At 30.7% G+C, this 23,514-nt stretch overlaps 2 protein-coding genes across 3 annotated transcripts; both read right to left on the reverse strand.

Moving 5' to 3' along the window:
• Positions 1 to 111: 111 nt before the first annotated feature.
• On the reverse strand, positions 112 to 16,212 carry LOC115881009 (GPI inositol-deacylase). Of its 2 annotated transcripts, none has more exons than XM_030898361.1 (16): positions 16,047 to 16,212; positions 15,781 to 15,928; positions 15,471 to 15,694; positions 15,154 to 15,408; positions 14,927 to 15,100; positions 14,608 to 14,867; positions 12,464 to 12,614; positions 12,096 to 12,358; positions 10,186 to 10,296; positions 9,906 to 10,127; positions 6,406 to 6,597; positions 6,187 to 6,349; positions 3,437 to 3,945; positions 2,705 to 2,806; positions 2,283 to 2,566; positions 112 to 467 (listed from the first exon to the last, which is right to left on the reverse strand). In XM_030898361.1, exons 1-15 carry the CDS (start codon positions 16,185 to 16,187, stop codon positions 2,332 to 2,334), a joined length of 3,150 nt encoding a protein of 1,049 aa, XP_030754221.1. In that variant the 5' UTR covers positions 16,188 to 16,212; the 3' UTR covers positions 112 to 467; positions 2,283 to 2,331. The 2 variants fall into 2 exon arrangements, with proteins under 2 accessions (XP_030754221.1, XP_030754220.1); XM_030898360.1 differs by having other exon boundaries at positions 112 to 1,248.
• Positions 16,213 to 16,646: 434 nt separating this feature from the next.
• Positions 16,647 to 23,213, reverse strand: LOC115880991 (amyloid protein-binding protein 2). The gene is made up of 6 exons (XM_030898339.1): positions 22,948 to 23,213; positions 22,527 to 22,882; positions 22,295 to 22,463; positions 19,393 to 19,448; positions 18,998 to 19,333; positions 16,647 to 17,939 (listed from the first exon to the last, which is right to left on the reverse strand). Exons 1-6 carry the CDS (start codon positions 23,092 to 23,094, stop codon positions 17,135 to 17,137), a joined length of 1,869 nt encoding a protein of 622 aa, XP_030754199.1. The 5' UTR covers positions 23,095 to 23,213; the 3' UTR covers positions 16,647 to 17,134.
• Between the last annotated feature and the right edge of the window lie 301 nt (positions 23,214 to 23,514).

Consider the following 23,514-nt stretch of genomic DNA (forward strand, 5'->3'; position numbering starts at 1 on the left):
AATATAGAAGAACATGTTTTTTTCTTCAAATTTTGTAGTTATTATATTAATAAATAATCTCTTAATCATATTACTCTAACAGCCATATGATCAAAAATCAAACACGCTAACTAACTTAATTATACATATATTACAGTGAACTTTATAAATCTAACGTTCCGGTTAAAGATATGATTATGTCTAATTTTACAACAATTATAGACGCTACATATCACAGAAAACAGTAATTTGGTGTTTGTCAATAAACTTTACTTTCACATAAAAATACTGCAATGCAACTCTTTTTTTTACATCTATTAGTTATTTATACCTATTTGTGCAGGATATATATTATAGGTATATATGAATAGATTTTTTTTCATCAAATTTATATACAATATTAAAGTTTCTGCTTTTAAAAAAACAGTATTAGGCAATTTACAGGCTTAAGTATATTTAGTTCTTGCCTTTGAGCGAATTTGTGAAGTCTATAAATAATTAAAAATATGTTAAATTTTTGGTAAAAAAAATTAGACCTAAACATCTTAGTTCCTATAAACCGCGTGGAAAAAGCTATACAATAAGTGTATTACATACAACTTTGCTTTTATGAGTATATGACATGCATTTTTCTTTTTTTTATAGCTTTATCAACGAAGTTTATAAGGATCTGATGCTCTAAATTACTTATAAAAGCACTACATTTCTAAGGCATGGCAAAAATTACAAGCAACTTTTTAAGAAAATATGTAACATTAATAATGGTTTACATACTTTGACGAACACTTAATATGTCTAAGAAATAAAAATAATAACACAAAACACAACCATATAACTTACTAAGAAAATATCAAAGTAAAAAAATCGTTAACTGAAACTTTATAAAAGAAATTCCTAATAAAAAATTAAGAAAAAAAAACCTTAATTAACATTAAACCAATTTATATAGTAGAAGAATAGAATTTTTGGTATTTTTACATTTTCTAAACTATCTTAAACAATTCCGTACTATATACAAAGTGTTGGAAGCACTTTCTGTAATTTACTGCTAAAATATATTGATTTTTTTAAATACCTCAGAAACAGCTATAAAAAATATAGTTTATCTCACTGTACTTTGAGTAATATTGAAATATTTTTTACTTCCTTTTACTATATTATTTTTAAAGGTTCAAAAATTGAAAAACTTTTCTGAGACATTGTATAGTAAGCAGCTGAGAATAATCAGTTTTTTAGTAGTTGTTAGTAGCCTGTGGAGTTCTCACTTAACTGAAAACAATTTATTTATTAAACAACGAATATACAGAGTGGTTGCTTTTTGGTGTGAATTTTTTTATGAATGGTGTAACGCTATGTTTAGGGAAAAATCATTCAAGTGAATTTGATTCTGATGAAACCGAAAAACGGAAAAAAATTGTCCAAAGTGGCAACGTTGCATGATAGTGATGTTAGTCGGTTACCTAAATCAGTGGCTCTAAAAAGTTTCTGATGTCAACGGGTATAAATATTATGTATTTTAATATTTAATTAAATAATAATTTAATTAATTACATTATTGTGTTTTATTGAATTCTTGTTCTGCCCTGAATACTTGATGTACTAAAAATATTTCTTAATAAATCCTTATTCAAAAAGTTAAATTTTCTAAGATCTATCCTATCAATTGGTAAGAAATGGCAACATTGTCGGTTGTGACATCACTCAATTATCTAAAACAGTGGCACTAAAAAGTTTACTGAACTTTTCGAGAAGTAAACCTATCTATACAGGGCGTCTTATAAATTTTCAGGCATAATTAGTGGAAAAAGTTACAAATTTGTTAACTTTTTTTACTAATTAAAAAATTACTGCTACTAATTTTGACGTATTGAATGTTTTACATTGAAATTAGAGGAACAAACTTCTAAATGAAGCTTGTTATACAAGGTGTCCCAGAAATAAGTGCAAGTATTTTAACTGGTAGTATAGTTCAACCCCAGAAACTATGAGGTCTTTTCGCGAAAAAAAATTTGAAAATTCGGAATTTTTTGAAAAAAATTTTGGAATTTTTTTTAGTTTTTAGTTAAAGAACATAATTTCTTGATAATATGGCAACATAGGTAGTAGATTAAATTTACAAAAAAGAAAATCCAGAAAAGATCCAGTGGTTCTCAAAATTTGAGCAAAAAATATTTTTTTTGGAAATTTTCAAAGTAAAATAACTCCGTTATCTACCATCCCTTAAAATACTTGCACTTATTTCTGGGACACACTGTATAGCAATGTCTCATCGATAATATATTAATCAAATAAATTTAACTTACCTTTTTAAATATAATTTACGTATAATCCGCCATTTTGTTCCCTCGCGAGTCAGTCCATCTTCATTTTCATTTCTTCGTATTTGTCTTCGTGCTGCTTTGTGTCGTCACTATCCGAAGGTTCCTGCGCGGTTTGCGCCGTTGCCAAATTGTAATACTGTTGCAGAACGACGAGCACAAACAGGATGGTCAGGAGGTAGTTGACTACGTATACCGAGACAGTGGCGTACACCAGTAATATGATGGTAAAATATAAGGTTATGAGGCGTAGCTCGTGAGTAAATCTCCTGAAAAGATGGAAGTAATATATTTTGAATTATTTTTTTAGCTAAAAACTTTTTTGAAGCAGAAATATTGCACGTATTTTATAAAAGCGATAAAAAATAAATTTTAAACTTTTATTAATTTTTTTTTTGTTCACTTACCTATTGTTTGAGGGAAATTCAAACTGCCATAGAGGAAATGCGCCGATACTGAGCAACAATCCAGGTAAAAACGATTCGTCATGAGGCAAATGTTTACTATACCTAAAAATGATACATATTCTTGAAATCCTAACCACAGATAAAAGAAACAAGTTTAGATTGGAATGCTCGGCTTGCCGCCAAAAGTTATAATTGTTTTGGTGCGCATACGTTGTAGGGCGCTGCTATAGCGGTTGCTAAGAACAACCGCAAACAAGAAAAAAAATAATTTTCTTTTGTCAAAGTCGGAATCTTCAAAAAATATGAAATTTTTCAAAATTTAAACCGCCCTCATTGAAAAAATAACCAATTTAAACCGCCCTCATTGAAAAAATAACCAAAAGTTTAAAGCGTCAATTTTCAAAGTAATTACTGCCATCTTGTGAGTTTAATTTAAATTTTATTTACTCAAACCCGTGATAATTGTGAAAAAGTGGCATTAAAAACTTAACCTAATCTAACATAACGTCGGTTTCCAATGTTTCATAGGTATTTCATACGTCTTAAAAAATTACAATATATATTATATCGTAATTTTTTAAGCTCGTTTTTTATTTATGAATTGAATAATGACAAGTGGCATCTGTCTAAGAAAGACAGCAATTTAGAGTGACAATTTGGTTATGTAAAATTTAGAGTGATAAAAAAAGTAAACAATGGAACCCTAGAAAACCATAAAGTTCTTTGACTTACTTAAAATTATGCGCCCATGTCAACACTGCTGGAAAATTCAAACCCATCACCATCACCCAAATGAAAAACATGGAGGAATGGAAGAAAATGGCGTTGTTCGTCTCGGACAACCCCTCAAACGAAAACCCTTTTGAATTTTCCGATTCTTCCTTTTGTTCTGGCTGTTCTTCATTAATTTCCTCACTAGTTGAAGGATAGTTAGGTTGTTCCTCCGAGTTTTCTTCAACCTTTTCCACTATTTCCATTGTATTCTCTTCACTGTCGTCATTTTCTTCATTTGCTTCGACAGTTTTAGGCGTAATATCGGTGTCTGGCTCTTCTTCCTTGTCTTTTACGCTTAGTTCTATCTCTTCTCGTTCATTTTCGATCTCTGAACGTTCGGTGAGTTGATTATTGGTAATTTGTGGTGGTGGCGGTTTTTTACTGAACAATTTTCGTATTTTTCTTGCTACGTTTTTCAGTATGAACCAAGTGACGTGTTCCACGTAATCTTGTGACATTTTCGTTAACTAAAACAGATATATCACATTTTGTTATACTCAATGCAAAGGTACTTAAGAGACACAATCCACATGTAAACCGAAAAAATGCTAGGATGCAAGTTATTTATTAAACAAATATTAAATAATTAAAATGTTGCGCGAAAATTTTTCTATTTAAAGATTTATAGATTTTTTGTATCTATTCTACACGTTACTTACTACTACCACAGATTAGGTATCCTATAAATATACAGATAAAAATCTTGTCCGTAATTCGTGGTACGAAAATTGTTTTTTATGACGTTGTGCAAACGAGTAAAATTTCGTGTGCGCAAAAATAAACTCGCGTAAAATAACAATAAACAGCGTAATAGAGATATCGCTAAACCGAATAGCGTGCATGGACGTTATTAAGGCCAGGTGTTATTTCCTTTACGTGAGGTGCTATTAACTCTCTTCATTTAGAGTTATCGGATCGGAAAGAATTCTGTTCGCGTCGCGTCCGCTATTTAAACTTAACCTAACTTTGAATTTAAAACTTTGAAATTGTTTTCTTTACTAGATATTTTAAAACTAAAGGGCTAAAGTGCTTATTTTCAGTGTTTTATTGTTCAACGTCTGCCAGTGGGTTTAGGGAAACAAGCAACAAATTCTCTTAGAAGGGCTAAGTCGTCATCTGCTGTAAACCTAAGCCTCTTTATAGGTTCTTTAATATTGGAAGAGGTGGAATCCATATTTTGGGCCATATTTATTCAATTAAAACTAATCCCAGCTACTTAAATATCAAATTACCTAATAAAACTAAAGTAATAATTCAAAACAATTCAAACATAACCTAAAATAAAAGATCTCGCCGGCCGGCCCCGGTTGTCAAATACCCGCACATGCCCATTTTTTTAAACGTTATTTAGAAATAGCGCTTGGTGTAATTGATCCACAAATTACGTCAGGCGGTAACGTTATTAGCGGGTGTTGCGTTAAAAACTGACTCGCGCATATCGCAACCATGATAAGGTACGCGTAAATACTGCATGACGCTATTCGGTTTTCCGATATCTCTCTAACAACTGTGCCGGTCAGGCGTTGTGCACAATTTTAGAGGCCATAAGTGGGCGTGCTATGTGCGCAAACTAGTAACCTAACTAGTGCCCGATTCCGAAAATTGGAACCACGAAAAACAATAAAGAAAAAACAAAGTTTATAATCTGTATAATCTGTGCTACTACTACACGTTAGACCTTCTGAAGATTATCAAAAGGTTTACCTCTCTATTTTTTAGAATTTTCCCAAATTGCACTTATCAAATTTTTCGTGTACTTGCTATTTAAGCTCGTGTATCCTTTGAATAAAAAAAATAAAAAAGGAGTATAATGCTATCATGTAATCATGCATGGTAGACAGACGTAGACAGACAAAGGGCCCTAGGGTGGGGATCCTTGACAATTCTGTTTGACGATTCATTTGACACATTTGAATATGATTTGAAATTTTGTGTATTGCTGTGTCTTTACTGAGCTTATTTTATGTTATTTATTATTTATTCTACAACTGGTAGTTGTTTAGAGGGAGTAACTCTACAATAAAATTGTGGTAGAACTCAAATTAACAGCGACACTATTGCGATCTATCGAAAAACACTGTAAAATAGTTGATTGTGTAGCGTGCGGTAGATCTCGGTCAAAAATCGAGAGAAATAATGGAATAACTTTCCGCTAGTAAGTGACTATATAACATACATACGTGTAGTAAACCGATCATTTATGAAGTTCACTTAAAATTAACTAATGATATATTTTTTCTTGCATTTTTGTTTTTATTTATATCCTACTTGTCAAAGATTAGATGTCAAAGAATTTAGATACGTCAATCTGACTTACCTGTTTCAGTAGCGTATCGGATGTTTGTGTTAATAAATTTTTATTATAACTTATCTATTTTTATTAGAATTATATATTTTTATAAAAATTATAAACTATCAACATTTATTGACAACGTAAAATAAAACAACAAATTATTGAGTCTACCCCACGTCTACCCTACATCATAAAATTAGAACGGCACTGATAAACCGGAATTTAATAAGTCGGCCATTTTAGGAGCCCGTCGCGTTCAGTCTAAGATTTTTGATATAAGGAGTATATATTAAGCTTTTTATTCAAAGTCGTGTATCTGTATAAGTCGGTTTATTATGAGATTTTCCGTTGGTGGCAGCACCGTCGGATAATGCACCAAGCCTATAAAAATAGAGTATAAAACATTCATATTTACCTTCAAGAAATAAAAGACAGTTCCAACACATAGAGCTAAACCGCCGCAAGTAGAAAAACACAATAAAATCAAAACAGTGGCTACTATAAAGGGAACTTTTTGTAAAAAAGCCATAAAATAATCCGAAAATCGAATAGTCATTGTCACTGTTCTGGCCAACAATCTAAAACAACCAAAAAATTAAAAATGGATTTTGTTACACTAAAAACTTAAACTTACTTAAGTGTCAATTTATGTACAGTCGATTCCAGAGTGAACAAAGAAACACAGTACGTGCACACTAGCACAAACACTACCACAACGGATATAATGTGCAGTATCAAAGGCATCACTATTAAATCGATGAAATCGCCTTTGTTTGGAAATGAGGTTACCTCAGGTTTGGGTAGAAACCTTGTCCAAAATGGGTAACTAAAATTAAAATTTAAAATGAACAAAATTAATAAAACTCTTAGTTAAAAATTACAACAAAATGTTGTAAAAAATATTTAATTCCAGATTTGTTTTATTTAATTTTTTTTAAATATTTTACTATATTCGAAACCAATTAAACTTTTAATTACATAATCGAGGGCGCGATTTTTAAATTCATTGTTGCCAACCATGGACATATTCGGCGCCGGGTTGACTAACTGGAATTTAAATTTCGCGCTGGGGATTCAGGTGGTACCTCTGCTGTAAAAATCTCGAGTTGTCACATTTATTTATTTATTTCCCGGCATTGTCATTCGTTTTGACATTTTAGTTTTGTATTACGAATTTTTGGTTTAGATGAATTATGATGTGATTAAAACCTCTTTTAGTGCAAAGTGTACAAGATAGCTTAATAGCCGTAAAAAACTCATCGCAACTTTATTAGAATATTCTGAACGAGAAAGCGGTATAATGGCCCTTTGTGCCACCTAAGTGCTGTTAGGAAGGTGAGTTTTGTTGATGTAAATAATAACTGTTTATATACACTTCCCCAATAAATTAACGCACCACCAAAAAATAACCACAAGTTTAAGTTAAGTTTTTGTCAAAACCACTTATCCGATTTGGACGATTTTTTTTTGAATGATAGGTTATTCTTTCCACAGTGTTGCTATACTAACTTTATTTTGATAGGAACCCTTTTTATACTTATACCAGGTGTAGCAATTATAACGTGTTTTTTTAATAAAATTTGTGACACCCTGTAGAGTTGATCAGTTACAGTATCAAGTAAGTAAAATTAAAATCACATTTTAGCCTTATCTTTTTTTTACATTTTGTTTTTTTATTTACTCCATTATCTTCCTTATTACACGAGAAACAACATTTTATAGGATGGCATGATTTAATATTGGTTTTAATTAACATTTTTCCATTTTACTCACTAAAATAAGTAGCAGGCTATGGAAAAACACGGATTACCAGTAAATGTCAAATAGAGATAATAGAGATGCTAGTTTCTGTGCAAACTTGTAGACCATTAGTATCTCTGAGCTGAGTTTGAAGGGTCCGAACTGTTACGAAATGTTGTCTTAATGTTGAGAGTTTTAAAAAACGTTCCTGAATCGGATTGGTTCTTAGATTCCTGCCTTGTCCCGGCCTGCGATAATTACTCCCAGATCTCTATACCGTTGTATAACTCGTGAAATGGTTGAGTGAGTTACATTAAATTGTTCACCAATTCTTCGGTAGCTCCAACCTTCCTCAGACAATATTAATGCTTGAGCACATTCTTCGCCAGTAAGATTTCTTGTTTCACGTGCACGTTGCATATTTTTGGTATAATAAAAGGACGAAAGCGACTGACACTGACAACAAGCATCTCTATTTGACATTTACTGGTAATCCGCATGGTACAAAGAATACAAGGTATGATCGATAGCGGCTCCAATTTCGTTCAGTTCGCGCATACCACCTGTGACGTCACTAGGAAAATAATGAATAAATAAAAAATAAAGAAAGTTGACAGGAAATTTGCATTTTTTGGGGTTATGGTTAAGAATTGTTTATTTTTAAGACTTTTTAGTTCGTTTAATTTAATAATTACTAAAACCAGCAGTTCCAAAAATATATTTAAAGATAATAATTATATATTAACATGGATTTGGACGATAATAGGTAAGAATACTAAATTTATTTCTATATTCGGTATAAAATTGTTTATTAGGTTTTTAGTTTGCGATGTTTATGGTAAATAATTTTCATGTTCATTGCCTCTGAATTCACATGAGGACAGAGATGAGGATATCTATGGAAAAGTAACCACAAGAGGAATTGTTACATCATTTAAAAAATGTTGGGAAGTTGAAGTTTCCCATTGAAAAGTAGAAAATGCCAATGCAAATGAATGTATTGTAATTGTGATAGAAGTAATTCCAAGGGTGAAGTTTGTTATAATTAGTGGAAGTAATTTCAAGGGTGAAGAGTTTATTATAATTAGTGACCTGTGCTTCTTTTTATATGTAGATGTTTCAGGTTTTAAGAATAAATCGGTTGAACGAAACCTAAAATTTAGAGGAAGTATTTGCATACCCAGAAAATGCCCATCAAGTATTATATAGCTCAAATTTCCTTTAATGGTAGGCAATTATTCAATGCGAATTAACTTTTTAAGTGACTGAAATATTAAATAGTTTACAATATGATATATCACTAAAAATATATTGCTTTTAGGTACAATTAGGGCCCGATACATTTCAAAAAGTAGAATATTATTTTATATTAAATGAGGTATTGTACCAACAATCAATTTATATTAATACCGGAGATTAAAAAATAACAGAATAAATAGTTCTTTTTTTATACTATAAAAATAAACTATAGAATACAACAGTATTTAAAAAAAAAATAAAAAGTTATGTCCCGGCCGAGATTCGAACTCCGGTCTCTCGCTTCCTAGCCCGACTCCTTACGCACTGCTCCACAGTAATTTGCTTAGCGATAATTCAATGACGGTATATAAACAAAAAAACAGGTTTATATCAATATCTTAACGATTTGAATTGGCGCGCGGAGCGTGCTGACCAATAGCGTCTGTTATCACCTGTGACGTAGCGACCAACCTGCGCAATATCATACCTTGTATTCTTTGTACCATGGGTAATCCGGGTTTTTCCATAGCCTGCTAGTTACTTTAGTGAGTAAAATGGAAAAATGTTAACTAAAACCAATATTAAATCATGTCATCCTATAAAATGTTGTTTCTCGTGTAATAAGGAAGATAATGGAGTAAATAAAAAAACAAAATGTAAAAAAAAGATAAGGCTAAAATGTGATTTCAATTTTAACTTGATACTGTAACTGATCAACTCTACAGGGTGTCACAAATTTTATTAAAAAAACACGTTATAATTGCTACACCCGGTATTAGTATAAAAAGGGTTCCTATCAAAATACAGTTAGTATAGCAACATTGTGGAAAGAATAACCTATCATTCAAAAAAAAATCGTCCAAATCGGAAAAGTGGTTTTGACAAAAACTTAACTCAAACTTTTGGTTATTTTTTTTTGTGGTGCGTTAATTTATTGGGGAAGTGTATTTATAATTAATTTATTTTTATTTCCTAAAATATTTTGATTAAAAGAAAATATGTAAAAGTGGGCAACGCTGTGCCGGACAAGCTTAATCACGTGACTAAAAGTTTATTTGGTATGAACTGTATATGGATGGAAAATACTGAATGTAACAAATAAAAAAATACCGTCATAGCAAGGATGCATTTTTACCCAAAAAACTGCGTTCTTACCTTAAAAATATTGACAAAACACCAGCCAATACAATCACTAGCCAACTGTACTTGACAATCTCCAACAAAGAGCTAAAAAATAGCGGCATAGCACCCGTCTTGCCCAGACGATATATTTGGTTTTGAAAGGCCAAAAGAAACACTACTGCCACATTTGTTATGATGAACGTAGAGTAATATCTGGCTATATGGCTGAATACTCCGAACATATTTAGCTTTATGCTTAAAAAAAAATGTTAAATTAATTATTTTTGAAAGTTTTTTCAGGAATATAACCTACCTTATTTGATACGTGCATGAAGGTTCCAAAATAAGTCTAACTTTCGCGTGAGTTGCGTTGGGTGGTTTCACGTTTTGTATCCTCAGATTAAAAGGCTTTTTTAACGTCTCCCTGTAAATAATTCTGACTTTAACTCACCTACTATACCGGGTGCGGTTCGAAAGTGGCTCACATAATTTTTATTTTTTTGGATAAAAGAACGATATTTGGTATGTTTGTATGTATATGACATAAATTAAGATCGATTGACGTATTCAATTGTTTTTGGTCACTTCCTGTTTAACCGGAAATGACTACAACTTTGGATTTTTAAATGGCACCCTCGGTATATTTCTACTTTATTCGATAGAAAATGACACTCGGAATAGAATGACATATCATATGTCAAATTTTGACATTTTCGCTTTTTAAAAAATTGCATTTTAAATTTCAATGCCATATGTGCCATGACTGTGTTAAAACACTAATTTTTAATCAAGCAGTTTTGGAAAAATAGAAAATTGCTTACTATGTAGAAAAATGTTTTTCGTGTCTTCTCCTGGTTGGTTAAAAAATGCACATAATATCGTATTTTTAATCATATCTCAATTTTTTCAAATGGAACAAGGGTGGCTCATTAGCCCATATTTAGAAAAAGCATTTTTTAAGAATAATTTGATACCATACACTTGGTATTTCAAGTCAAATTGTCGTTATGAACCGTATGGTACAATTCCAAATAAACCATATGTGAAAATGTCAAAAGTTGACATATGATATGTCATTCTATTCACACTCTAAATATTCTATCGAATAAAGTAAAAATATACTGAGGGTGTCCAAGAACGGTAAACTAATAGGATTGCTCATCCTCATAAGACGTACGTTTACCTCTTCCCGCGCTTCAGCTGACAGTCGTGACGTTATTGTAGTACTTGTCATGATAAGGTGTATTATTAGTTGCCTATGGTAAACTTATAAAAATAATAATAATAAAAAATAACAGCTGAGAAATTTTGCGTTAATTATTTTGTCAATTTTAAATGTGAAAAAGCTGTTTTTAAAGTTTTTAGAGCTATAGAGTGTATAAATACGTTCATTTTGTGTTGTGGATTGTGACAAAGTGTTTACTAAGTGCCTACGATATTGTTTATTATTTTAAAGCAAAATATGGAAGTACTCTAAAAAGAATGCCTGCAAAAGGTGATGCTGGGAACTGCTGTTCTTAAAAATGCATTATCCGAGTATTTAATATGATTTATACAGTTAATTTTCTAAACTGCATACATATAAGGTGTAAATAAATAAACTAAATAATGAACTTTTTGCATCCGGCAACCAATAATGAACGTGTGTGTATTATTGGTTGCCGAATAAGGACTAATAACCAAGACAAGGACTACAATGACGTCACAAAGCGAGGAGTTTTCGCATGCACCTGGCAGACACTTTTGGCTGAATGAGCAGTCCTATTAGGTTAACTGTTCTTGGAGGGTATATCGTTATTTATCAAAAATATCGTTATTTATCAAAAAAAAATAAAGTTATAGAGTAAATCACATAATTAAAGTGACGCTATAAAGTTTTACCATTGCTTTATACCGTATGATCGAAAAAAAAACGGTGTCAAAGACAGCTAGGGAATGACAACCGATGAAAATTTTGGCAACGCCTATCTCTAGATGTCATTTACTAAAAATTGGCATTAAACTTGTCAAAAATTAACACTAATTATAGAAAGACTAAAAATTTATTTTAAACTATACTATTTCAAAATCATTTTTACTCAATATAAAAATAAATTACAATGGCTTGACCTTGCCAAAATTAACATCGATTGTCATTATCCAGCCGTCTTTGACACTAGTTTATTCACTCATGCGGTACTTTTTAATACAATTATTAACAATTCAAAATAGACTTCTACTTACGTAAAATGTGCGTAAACCATTTCATTTGCCCAAGGAATAATCAAAGTAGCTGTGGCATGGTGCTGTTCACTCGCACAGCTCACTGGCTGGACGAACAAATGGTAAGACTGAAGCAAATTATCAAGTTCTGGAAAAATAAGCTCTACGTAAACCGATTTTTCTGGAGTGCGCCATATCACTGTGTGTTTCCTTAGGGAATACTTGGGCAAGGTTACTTCCATGCGCCTTTCAGCGGAATTATATATGTCTACATGAAAAACTACCTAAATAAAAGTAACATACGGTTAACCTTATTGAAACACGTTATTAAAAAATAAGTAAAAAACATTAAAAGATATTTATATCTAAATAGATCCATTACTACTTACAGGTTCTGATGTAGGTAAAGCTTTGAATACCACGTGCGTATATTCTGAATGATTTCTTTTAATTTCGTTCAAATTCAAAGTCACTAATCGTCTTTTGTATCTACTTGTTGCGGCTATTTCTGAATACTGAGTCAAATGCTCTCCTTCAACACTACAACGAAATTACACTACAGTTTATCCAGCGAAAGAATATATGACAATTACAGTTATCTGTCACTTTAATTTAAAAATAAACTGCAATTTTCAGCGACTCACTGAAAATGACGAAGACCTTAAATAAAAAAGAACGAAAATTTCTCATTAAACATTGATTTTGGGCATCTATATTTTATACACATATTTATGATATAAAATAAAGAGCCTTATTCTATTGGAAATATCAGAGAATTCATTTTATCTAATTTTGACTCACCCTGTATAGTACGTATATAGCAATTTAGCCTATCAAAATCTATATAAAAAAATCACTCGGTATAGATTTTGACATTACGGTATTTTTGGAATGAAAATTTTACAGCAAATCTACCAACGAAAAATTAGACTAAGTATTCCAATAATTAAAAAAATACAATTTTAAGGAAAAAAAATGGATTTGAACCACTCTGTATATATGAAAAAGTTTTGAAAATGTGCTTCCTACATAAGATTTTGAAAAATTAGAGTAAAATCTCAAATTTAAAACCTGATATAGGGCATTTTTAGTACAAACAGGTTACACGGTACATTTGAACTACTCAATGTGCATTACTATTTAAATGTATAAAAACCATTAAAATTGTATTTTATATACCAAGACAAGAATTTTATTACAACTATACAGCCATTCCATTGAAAAAACTACAATTTTAGTAAAAAAATATGTTTGAATCACTCTGTATATGTGACAATATTTTTAAAATATGCGTTACTATTTCCTGATTAAGTTATAAAAAATTAGAGTAAAAATCTCAATTAGAAAACCGGATATAGAGATTTTTTGGAACACTGGGTCTCAATACATTTGAACTACTCAATGCACGTTACTATTTTAATGAATAAAAACAATATAAAATTACATTTGATAATCCAGTCCGTATAGATTTTAAACTAAATTTAAAAAATTACAACTCTAGCACAATAATACATTTGAATACCTCTGTATACCGGGTGCGTCTCAAAAGTGGCTCACCTGTTTCACCGGAAATTACTACAACTTTTGATTTTTCAATAACACCCTCGGTATTGTTTTACTTTATTGGATAGAATATGACACTCCGAATAAAATGACATAATATCATATGTCAACTTTTGACATTTTCGCATAAGGTTTATTTGAAATTGTAAAATGCGGTTAATAACAACAATCTGACTGTGTGTGTGGTACCAAATTATTCGTAAAAAATGACTTTTTCAAATATGCTAATGAGCCACTCTTGTTCAATTTGAAAAAAATATGATTAAAATACGATTTGGACATCTTTTAACTGGTCAGGACAAAACACGCAAAACATTACACGGTTAAATCTATTTTTCCAAGGCTCCTTGATTAAAAATTAGTGTTTGGCCATTAATAGTCATGGCACTCTAGATTGAAATTTAAAATGCAATTTTTTAAAATGCGAAAATGTCAAAATTTGACATATGATATGTCATTCTACTCAGAGTGTCATTTTCTATCGAATAAAGTAGAAATATACCGAGGGTGCCATTTAAAAATCAAAAGTTGTAGTCATTTCCGGTGAAACAGGAAGTGACCAAAAACAATTGAATACGTCAATCAATCTTAATTTATGTCATATACAAACATACCAAATATGGTTTAAAACAAACAAATTAAACAAACAAACACACAAAAGAGAATACAAAACATTATACAAATTACATTGTGAGTAATTTGCTTACAATGTCAAAGAATAAAAAAATAAAAATAAGATTCAAAAATATTTAGTAAGTTTTTATAGTTTACTAAAAATTACGATTAAAAATCTAAAATAGAAAACTTGATGTAGAGCTTTTTTGGAACACTACATCACTAGGTACATTTGAACTACTCGATGCACATCGCTATTTAAACAAATAATAACAAGAAAAAAAGTAATAAAACACTTAGAAAATATTTTGTTAATATTAAACTTTCTTTAAAATACCACATTAACACTACTTACCAAACTCTACTGGGTCCTCTTGGATAAGCAGCACTGCACGCAAAAATCCAATCGGTCACTTCCAAATTTATAGCCAACACTGTCAACATTTCGTAGGTGTGCTGCGTTGTAAGCCCAACCATATACCAATGGGGCTGTTTCAACCCTTTCTTCAGATCTACTGTATACTGTTTCGAAATACTTTCAACCCATTCACCTCTATAATCTAATTTTGTTACCAGGGATTCTTTTGGGTCTAATTCTAATTTGGTACCAGTATTCTAAAGAACATTAAACATTTGTTTAGAAATTAATAAAAAATATGCTAATATCAACTTACATGAACCAAATGATGGTGAAAAACTTGTTGAACAAAGGTACTGTTTGAAGAAATTTGAGATGTTTTTATATCAACACTACCAAACAATGCTCTGTTGATAGCTAGAACTGTTTGCTTGCACCAAAGAATTTGAACATGGTTGGATTCGACCCATGATAATGGTATATTAGTAGCCTGATAACAAATATATCATAAAAAAATCATTAAAAATAGATTTATTTACTTACCACAACATTTAAGGTGTTATTTTCTTCAATATTTGTCAAATAGGATGGAACTAAAAAGTCGCTGTATCCACCAGCAATGTTTATTGTACTGTATGTTTCATGTTTTAAGTAAATATTTTTATAAAATTTGCTTGCATATCTGTCGAAATACAGAGGGTTCCTTTTCAGAGGTGCTGCCAAAGTGATAAGAACTGATACCAAGTCTTGCTTATTTGCTTCAAGATAAGATATAGCTCTTCTTGCTACTACACCACCCTATTACGTAAGAAAAATAGTCTGTTAAGTCTTTCAATCAAGCACTTCATATAGTCACTTACAACTGAATGTCCAATAAGAATAATTTTCTGAGGTGCATTTGGTTTATTTTTATACAGTTCCAAGATCGTTCTTATTGAACTGTTTACGTACATTAGCTGTTCGTATAAAATAGGGCCATACAAAGCACTGAATTCGTCATTTAAGTCAACAGCAAAGTAATCAAAGTGATAAGGTGTGCCAGAGTTTAGAGATTTTCTCAATGCGACAGAAGCTAGTGATCTTACTAAAATATATATATAATATTATAAGTAAACTCAATAAACTGATGCGATATTTCAATATTTTAGGTCATAAATGTGTTTAAAAAACCTTGCTTGTATGATCCTGCGTTCCCGGGTACAAACAGTACAGGAATACCATCAAAATACATGTTCCTAGCTTTCTTCGTGGTTCTACCTTCTCCGTAAGCATACAGACCATATTTTACATACTGTTCGTCAATTTCCTGAGATATCCTCTATAAAAATCGAAAAAACGTTTAGTATGAAACAAGAAAACTAAAGAAAACAGACATATACAGGCTTAATATATTTATAGTTTTTGAGTCATTGAATAGTCGGTGCCAAGAAACTCACCACATACTGAGGATACTCGAACATGTACGTCATTTCGCAATTGTTGCCTGGTTCATGGTCCGTTAGAAACACTAACAGACCAACAATATAAAATACGGTCAATAATAAACAGAAAAATAACAACAAACTGGAGAATCTCATCCTTAAACAATTAGGTTAGAGATGTTTTTCGAAAATTTCGAATAAAATATTTTTGACAACTTTGTCAAATTTTGTTTATTCGTTGCTATAGGCAACTAAATATACACAACAGAAAATTTTTAATTGTCGAAATACTTGCTTTATTTATATATTTCAAAGTCTCATAAAAATTCACAGAGACGAAATAAATCAGAATTTAGTTTCATAACTCCAAATCCCTTTATTCTTTTGAATAAAAATATTGAAAAAGTTAATTAATCGCTATAGACAACTAAATATAAACAAGATTTTTATAAATAAACATTCAAATATCAAGAAATTCAAAAGGACAAAATAAATCAAAATATAGTTTCTTAAAATGTATTACATAGCTAAGAATTTGACTAAAATTAACCTATATTATAAATAATAATTCTAAACGAATAGGTATCTAAAATAGTTCTCACAAAATCATTTACCTACAAATAAGTTGATTTATTTACAATTAATTAATTACATTTCAAGACATTATCTAAAAGCACCTAAATTCTTTGTTGACATAATTAAAATACTAATTACAAATATTTAAAAAAAAGTTAATTTTTGAATACATCAAAGACATTAATATATTAAAAATAAATAGATTTATAAATAGCACATAAACTGATCAAAAGATTATTTATTTTTAAATCGAGAAGGCAATGAACGTTTGACAGCAGAGCTCAACTGGAATAAACGAACGTCGCAGCGTTGTCAGCTTTCCGGTTTCTTCAGTAGATTTAAGGAAAAACCGTATTAATACAAATAAGGCGTTAAAAATTATCAACACTGAAATTGAGCGACCGCATTTAGTTATCAGTTATAAAAAGAGCCTGAAATGTTTATTATTTTTAAAATCATTTTTTTTAACCTTAAAATTATTGGACAGCCTGTTGTAAATCAAAGCATTTTTTACGTATTTCTTATTATTATTCACTTCCACTTTTTACTTGACTATTTTTTGTTAGATCACTCAAACTTTCCATAGTTTTCTGCGATATAGTCTGACTGTTTTTATCCGTTTCACTATTACTGACATATCTGTCGTTCTTGTCAAAATTCTTGTTTCCGTTTCGAGCAAAAGCAAAGAATTTAGTGGATATTTCTTCAGGAGATAACAGAGGTTCTTTGTATTTCACAGTGGAGACTTTCTCTCTAAGATTTTTCCATTCTCTCATCTTCCTGTTGTATTCTATTGACTTTTGATGGTCTGACAGCTTGTTGTAAACGTGCGATAAGCCTCTGTAATCGTATTCTAACCCTGAATACGCCGTGCCGAACAGTTTTACGTTGATATCTATCGATCTCAAGTACAGTGTCTCCGCTTCCTTGTATTCCTTCATGTGGTAGTTGTACAACGATGCCAAATGTCCTATACTTAACCCCACTTCGTAATCGTCAGGACCGAGGAGTTCTTCCTTAATCTTAATAGCTCGAAGGTGCATTTTTTCGGCCTCATCGTACTGTCTCATGCTTTGGTATAACCTTCCTAAATTCCCGTAGTGTTTGGCTGTTTGGACGTTCTTTTCTCCGAAATTATCTCTACTAAGTTTCAAGGCTGCGATGTGGAGCATTTCGGCGGCTTCAAGGAGACCTTTCTTCAACTCGTCGGTTCTTTCGTCTAAGGCTATTTCCTCTAGAATCAGGGCTTTAACACGCTTGGCCGAGGCCAACATTAAGTGGTCTTTGGGAAGGAGTTTTTCCATCATGGATATAGATGTTTCTGCGTGTTCCCTACAAAATATTTACGAGTTTTTAATTTATAAAGTGTGCCCGGTAAACGAGTCGCATAAGATTTCGACAGAAAATACAAATTATCTACGAACTAAAATGACAGACACAAATTATAAGAGTGCGTCATAAAAAAATAGTGTTCATAAGCTTCTTGACGGTCATAATCTTAAAAATATTGCATCATGGTATTTAGAAGACTATAGTAGTATACTAGCCCTGGTCACTTTATATCTGTGGTCTGTATTTTACGACACGCTATAATAAAAAACGAATTTAGCACGACAATATTTTATATTATTCCATGACATCTGCGGCCATTATTATATGATATTCGAACAATTTAATTTTTGAAATAGATAGCCACATGCCTTCTCTTTATAGTTCAGTGTCTGTGGTTATCACTAAATTTAACGTTTAGGCTATACAAATATTTTTGACAGGCGGTTTTTTTCGTCCAAAAATTTTAAATATTATTTTCTCAAAAACGGTTAAAGTTAGGTATAGAGAATTTAATATAAAAAAAAGTTTTACAGAGAATTTAAGTATGTAATAAAAAATGGAGGCACCCATTTAAAATAAGATAGTTGGTGTCAACTTCCGGTATTTCCGGAAGTGCCGCCATATTGAATAAATTTTTAATCGATAGATCTCGTTGTGAAACAATGATGTGCAAAAAAACTCCGATCTAGATTGTGTAGTTCTCTAGAAACTTCCAATGCACGCTCAGCCTGGGACACCCTGTATATAAATTATATATGATATCATATATAAATTTTATATATTTTATCTACAATCGTCATACATAAAAAATATCATATATAAATTATATATGATCATCATATATAAGTTATATAATCATCATATATAAATTATATATGATCATAATATATAAATTATATATGATCATAATATATAAATTATATATGCTCATCATATATAAAGTATATGACGATCATATATAAATTATATATGATCATCATATATAAATGATATATGATCATCATATATAAATTTAGGAAGTTAAGAGTCAAAATAAAAAAAATAAGTAAATTACTTACTCGGCAGTTTTAAACCGTCCAGAACTATATTCGGTAACGTAGAGGACGTAGGCGAAATCCTCGTGGGCTAGCGCAATATAAATATTGTTCCTCTCGAAAATATGCAAGCGATAATTCAAAGCTCTTTCGTACGCCTGCATACTTTCCGCCATTGCGTCCGAATACAGCAGATAAAATCCGTAGTCGGCCAGCACGTTAGAGAAGGTAGGCAACTGGTCCTTGCCGTGCAGAATTTCGCCTAGGTTCATGGCCTGACGAATGAGCAGACCGCTTTGAAGAAATTCTCTTTTCACCACGCACGATTTCGAGGCTTGTCTCAATACTTCGATGACATCCCTAAAATAGTTTAAAAAATGATAATTTTGAGTCTATCTATAAACTGGAAAGCGAAATACCTTTTCGGGAGATCGTTTGTTAACAATGATACAGATTTTTGTGCCCATTTGTATGACTAAAAAAGAAAATTAAATTTAAGTGAAATTTTATTATTTACAAGGGACCCAATATTTCAAAAATGCTCCATATGATGTTGCTTATTCGAGATTTTCGTTTAGATCTTCATTATAAAACACTTAAATATCTTATAAACATCGTGGATCAAGCTAATACAAAGGGATGTAATAAGTAACTACAATTAACATTTTACCAACACAATAAAGTTTTTTCTTTTTTTATTAAAATTTGTAATTTTAAAGTTTTTTTTTGTTTTTTAAATAAAATACAGAAAAAATAATAAATAAATAAAAATAAATAAAATAAAATAAAATACAGAAAAACTGCAACAGGTTAAAAAAATAATCAAATCAATTTAAAAAAGAACTAAATTTAGGTAAAAAACAAAGCTGTGAACGTATCTGTTGATTACTTTGAATAAGTAGACTAAGGAAGGAGCATAATGCTATCCATGTATTCATGCATGGTGGGCGGAAAAAGGACTGTAGAGTGGGGATCCTTGACAGTTCTGTTTGACGATTCATTTGACACATTTGAATTTGATTTGAAATTTTGTGGATTTGTCAGTCTTTATGGAGCTTATTTTATGTTATTTATTATTTATTCTACTACTGATAGTTGTATAAAGGTAGTAAATCTAGATAGAAATTGTGGTAGAACTTAAATTAACAGTGACACTATCGCGATTTATCGAAAAAGAGTCTAAAATAGTTTATTGTGTAGCGTGCGGTAGATCTCGGCAAAAATCGAGTGAACTAATGGAACAACTTTTCGCTAGTATGTGACTATATAATATACATATGTGTAGTAAAACTTAAATTAACTAATTATATATTTTTTCTTGCATTTTTGCTTTTATTTACTACTTGTCAAAGATTAGTTGTCAAAGAATTTAGATACGTCAATTTAACTTATCTGCTTCAGTAGCGTATCGGATATTTGTGTTAATAAATAATTATTAAAACTTATCTATTTTTATTATAATAATATGTTTTTATAACAATTTTAATAACTACCAACATTTATTCACAACGTAAAATAAAAAAAAAATTATTGAGTCTACCCCACGTCTACCCTACATCATAGTTTTACATTTTTTAAATAAAATTAGAACGGCACTGATAAACCGGAATTTAAGTCGGCCATATTTGAGTTCCATCGCGGTGGACCTAAGATTTTTGATATGCTCCTTCCTTAGTCTTCTTATTCAAAGGTTGATTACATATCTGATTTTAAATTTTAAAATTAAGATCAATTCTTCTAGTATTTTTTTATTATTTAGTTTTGTTTGATTATAAAATGTGTGTTGACACTATGGTCCAAATATTTTATAAAGATTGCATTAAAAGTCTCAAAATATGATATGGACCTTTTTGAAAATGGTGGCTAACGCTGCACAGTGTTGTTATTTTATTTTGTCCCTATTTTAAACAGGCTTTAGTTTCTCTTTAGCAGGCTAGAACATTCGTTTAAAATAAAATTGTAGGGTCCTTCAAATAGTAGGTATAGATTTTAATAATGATATAAAATGTCAAATATTGCTGGCAAATATTGATATCAACTATATGTTTTAAATAGGTCACCCTGTATATTAGTGTGAAGTGGATAAAATAATCATAAATTTTTCATTTCAAACATATTTCACAAGTTTCATTTAATGGTTACATGATAAAAAAGATGTTAAAAAAAAACATAAAAAAAACGTAAAAATTTGACGAAAAACAAATAATTCTTTCTTCTCAACATATACTATTTTTGTAATTTTTCACATTAAATTTCAATTTCCACAAAAAATATCAATATACAGGGTGGTCCAAACTATACTCCGGAAACTTTGGCAGTATATTTTGCAAATAAAAATAAGTAAAAAAGTTTGTACAAATGCATGTCCTGAAATGCTTAGTTTCGGAGATACAGGGTATAGAAGTTTCATCAGTATCTGTACAAAACTACTGAGTAAAAAAGTAAGTAGGAGTTAAAATCAAATTTCTTATGTCAAAAAACCCCCAGACACCAATTTTCATCCAGATATTGACGTTACTTCAATACGTTTCCTTGTCTAAGAACTATTCACTCAACGTGTTTATTTTTTGTCAATAATAACATGTATTACCTATTTCCATTCTAAATATCTTGAGAACGGTTGCTCATGGCGATTTTTACCAAGAGACATTTTTTACGCAAAAAAATTACGGAAATGTATATTTTTTCACTCAGTAGTTTTATACAGGTACGGTCGAAAAGTTATTCCTCTTCAAAAGAGTTAAAACACATGTAAGTGGCGCACCCCTACAAATAGGAGTCATATTGACATCAATATAAAACTTCTTATGTCAAAAAACTCCCAGACCTGTTCTGTGTCCCAGACACTAATATTCATCCAAACATTGACGTTACTTCGGAAATTACTTGAAAAAAATCGAAATAAAAATGAAACTTCTACACCCTGTATCTCCGAAACAAAGCATTTCAGGACATGCATTTGTACAAACTTTTTTACTTATTTTTATTTGCTGCCCAAGTTTCCGGAATATAGTTCGGACCACCCTGTATATCATAAATAAAATGATCCAACATAGTGAAATAAAATAAAATACCTCTTTTACAATTGTTATTAATAGTTACCTATTAGCGTTTTTAAAGTAGTTTTACTAAACTCTTATTAAAAACCTACAGCATAAAAAACTGTATTTTTAAACGTAAAAAACGTCAGGATTTTCATTTGCCTATTTCTGTCAAAAAAAAGTTTAAAAAGCCTATTAAAAGTGGCACAAAATAAAACGCAAATATACATTTCAACTACTTCAGTGAATATTACTACCTCTACATTCTATCAGTACAAACCTCATCATATTCGCTGCAAAGAAAATAGAACGCAGAAAAATTCGAATAGAGCACTGCTAAATTAGGAACCGATTCCAAGTCCTCCAGCTTTTTCACAACATCCTGGGCAGCTTTCATCGTCGACTTGGCTGTATTGAACTTACAGTAAAGGGATTCTGCATAGATTTTCCTTCAAATACATTGAACAGTAACCTGTTTCTTATACGGACAAAAAATTAACAGGCATACTTACAACTTATAACATTCTAAAAGATTCTTAAGCATCTCCTTAGATTCCTCTAGTTTTAAAATTAAAGTGGCAGTGAGAGTTAGAAATATAAGACTGTAAACAAACCATCCACCGTCGCATAGGAAACTACCTATTCTCAATCCCATATCGATGAGGATTTTGTCGGGTCTGCTTTGTAACTTGATGTATTGCGTAAAGGTATTTACTAAAGTTGTGGAAATATTTGAGCCGTGATTTAATATTGTTTGGTAGCATCTTAAAAGGAATGATCTTTTGCCTTTAACGTGCAGTAATCGAGAGAATACGTCTAATTCTTTAAATTCTATCGTTAGAACACATAACCTTCTTTCTTGGAATAGCTGAAAGTAAAAGGAGTGATATTTATAGTAGATACAAACAAAAAAAAACAAAAGTCCTTTCTTACCCTTTCATAAAAATCCAAGAGAGTTGTGGATGGCAGTAGTCTAAAATCCTTGCTCCACAAAATACATGCTGGCGTCGAATCCACAATCGCGGCGTTTATACATAAATCGTATAGTTTTAACGGAGGACCATACCGTATTTCGTCCATATTTTACTAAACTATTTAATTAAATATTGTAACTAGTTGTTATTTAATTTTGTCACATTTTAAAATCACCTCGTCAGCTGACTTAAATCAAAATATCAACAAAGACAATCGTACCACGTTGCCAAATGACACGTGATTTAAAAAGAATATAAAAACATGATAAAAACTATTTTTAAGCCTAATTAAGCTATAAGGGTTATTTAGAATTAACAGAACTCCAAAATCAATTATACTACTGAATATAATGAGTAAAATAGTCTAGCCAGTGTAAAAATAAATATGAAAAACCAAGTTGTGTTTTTCTGGTTGCCTATATAGTAATAAAAGAAAATTTTCCTTACTAATGAAAATATCGATAACTCAAATTTATTAAGAAAAATCACGATAGTCGCTCCCATTCCTCGCATTTTTTTACTTAAC

Source organism: Sitophilus oryzae, unplaced genomic scaffold (genome assembly GCF_002938485.1).
Source record: "Sitophilus oryzae breed Bouriz unplaced genomic scaffold, Soryzae_2.0 scaffold_1693_pilon_pilon, whole genome shotgun sequence".
NCBI lineage: Eukaryota > Metazoa > Arthropoda > Insecta > Coleoptera > Curculionidae > Sitophilus > Sitophilus oryzae.

Bases quoted from the DNA above. Each gene is read 5' to 3' on its own strand.
- LOC115881009 (XM_030898361.1), bottom strand. From the start codon at position 16,187: ATGAGATTCTCCAGTTTGTTGTTATTTTTCTGTTTATTATTGACCGTA. The intron at 15,101-15,153 runs GTAAGTAAATAA...ATTTGTTATCAG, and splicing joins ATAACACCTTAAATGTTGTG to GCTACTAATATACCATTATC. The intron at 2,807-3,436 runs GTAAGTCAAAGA...TATCATTTTTAG, and splicing joins ACATGGGCGCATAATTTTAA to GTATAGTAAACATTTGCCTC.
- LOC115880991 (XM_030898339.1), bottom strand. From the start codon at position 23,094: ATGGACGAAATACGGTATGGTCCTCCGTTAAAACTATACGATTTATGT. The intron at 19,334-19,392 runs GTATTTCGCTTT...AAACTATTTTAG, and splicing joins ACAAACGATCTCCCGAAAAG to GGATGTCATCGAAGTATTGA. The intron at 17,940-18,997 runs GTAAGTAATTTA...AATATTTTGTAG, and splicing joins GGACGGTTTAAAACTGCCGA to GGAACACGCAGAAACATCTA.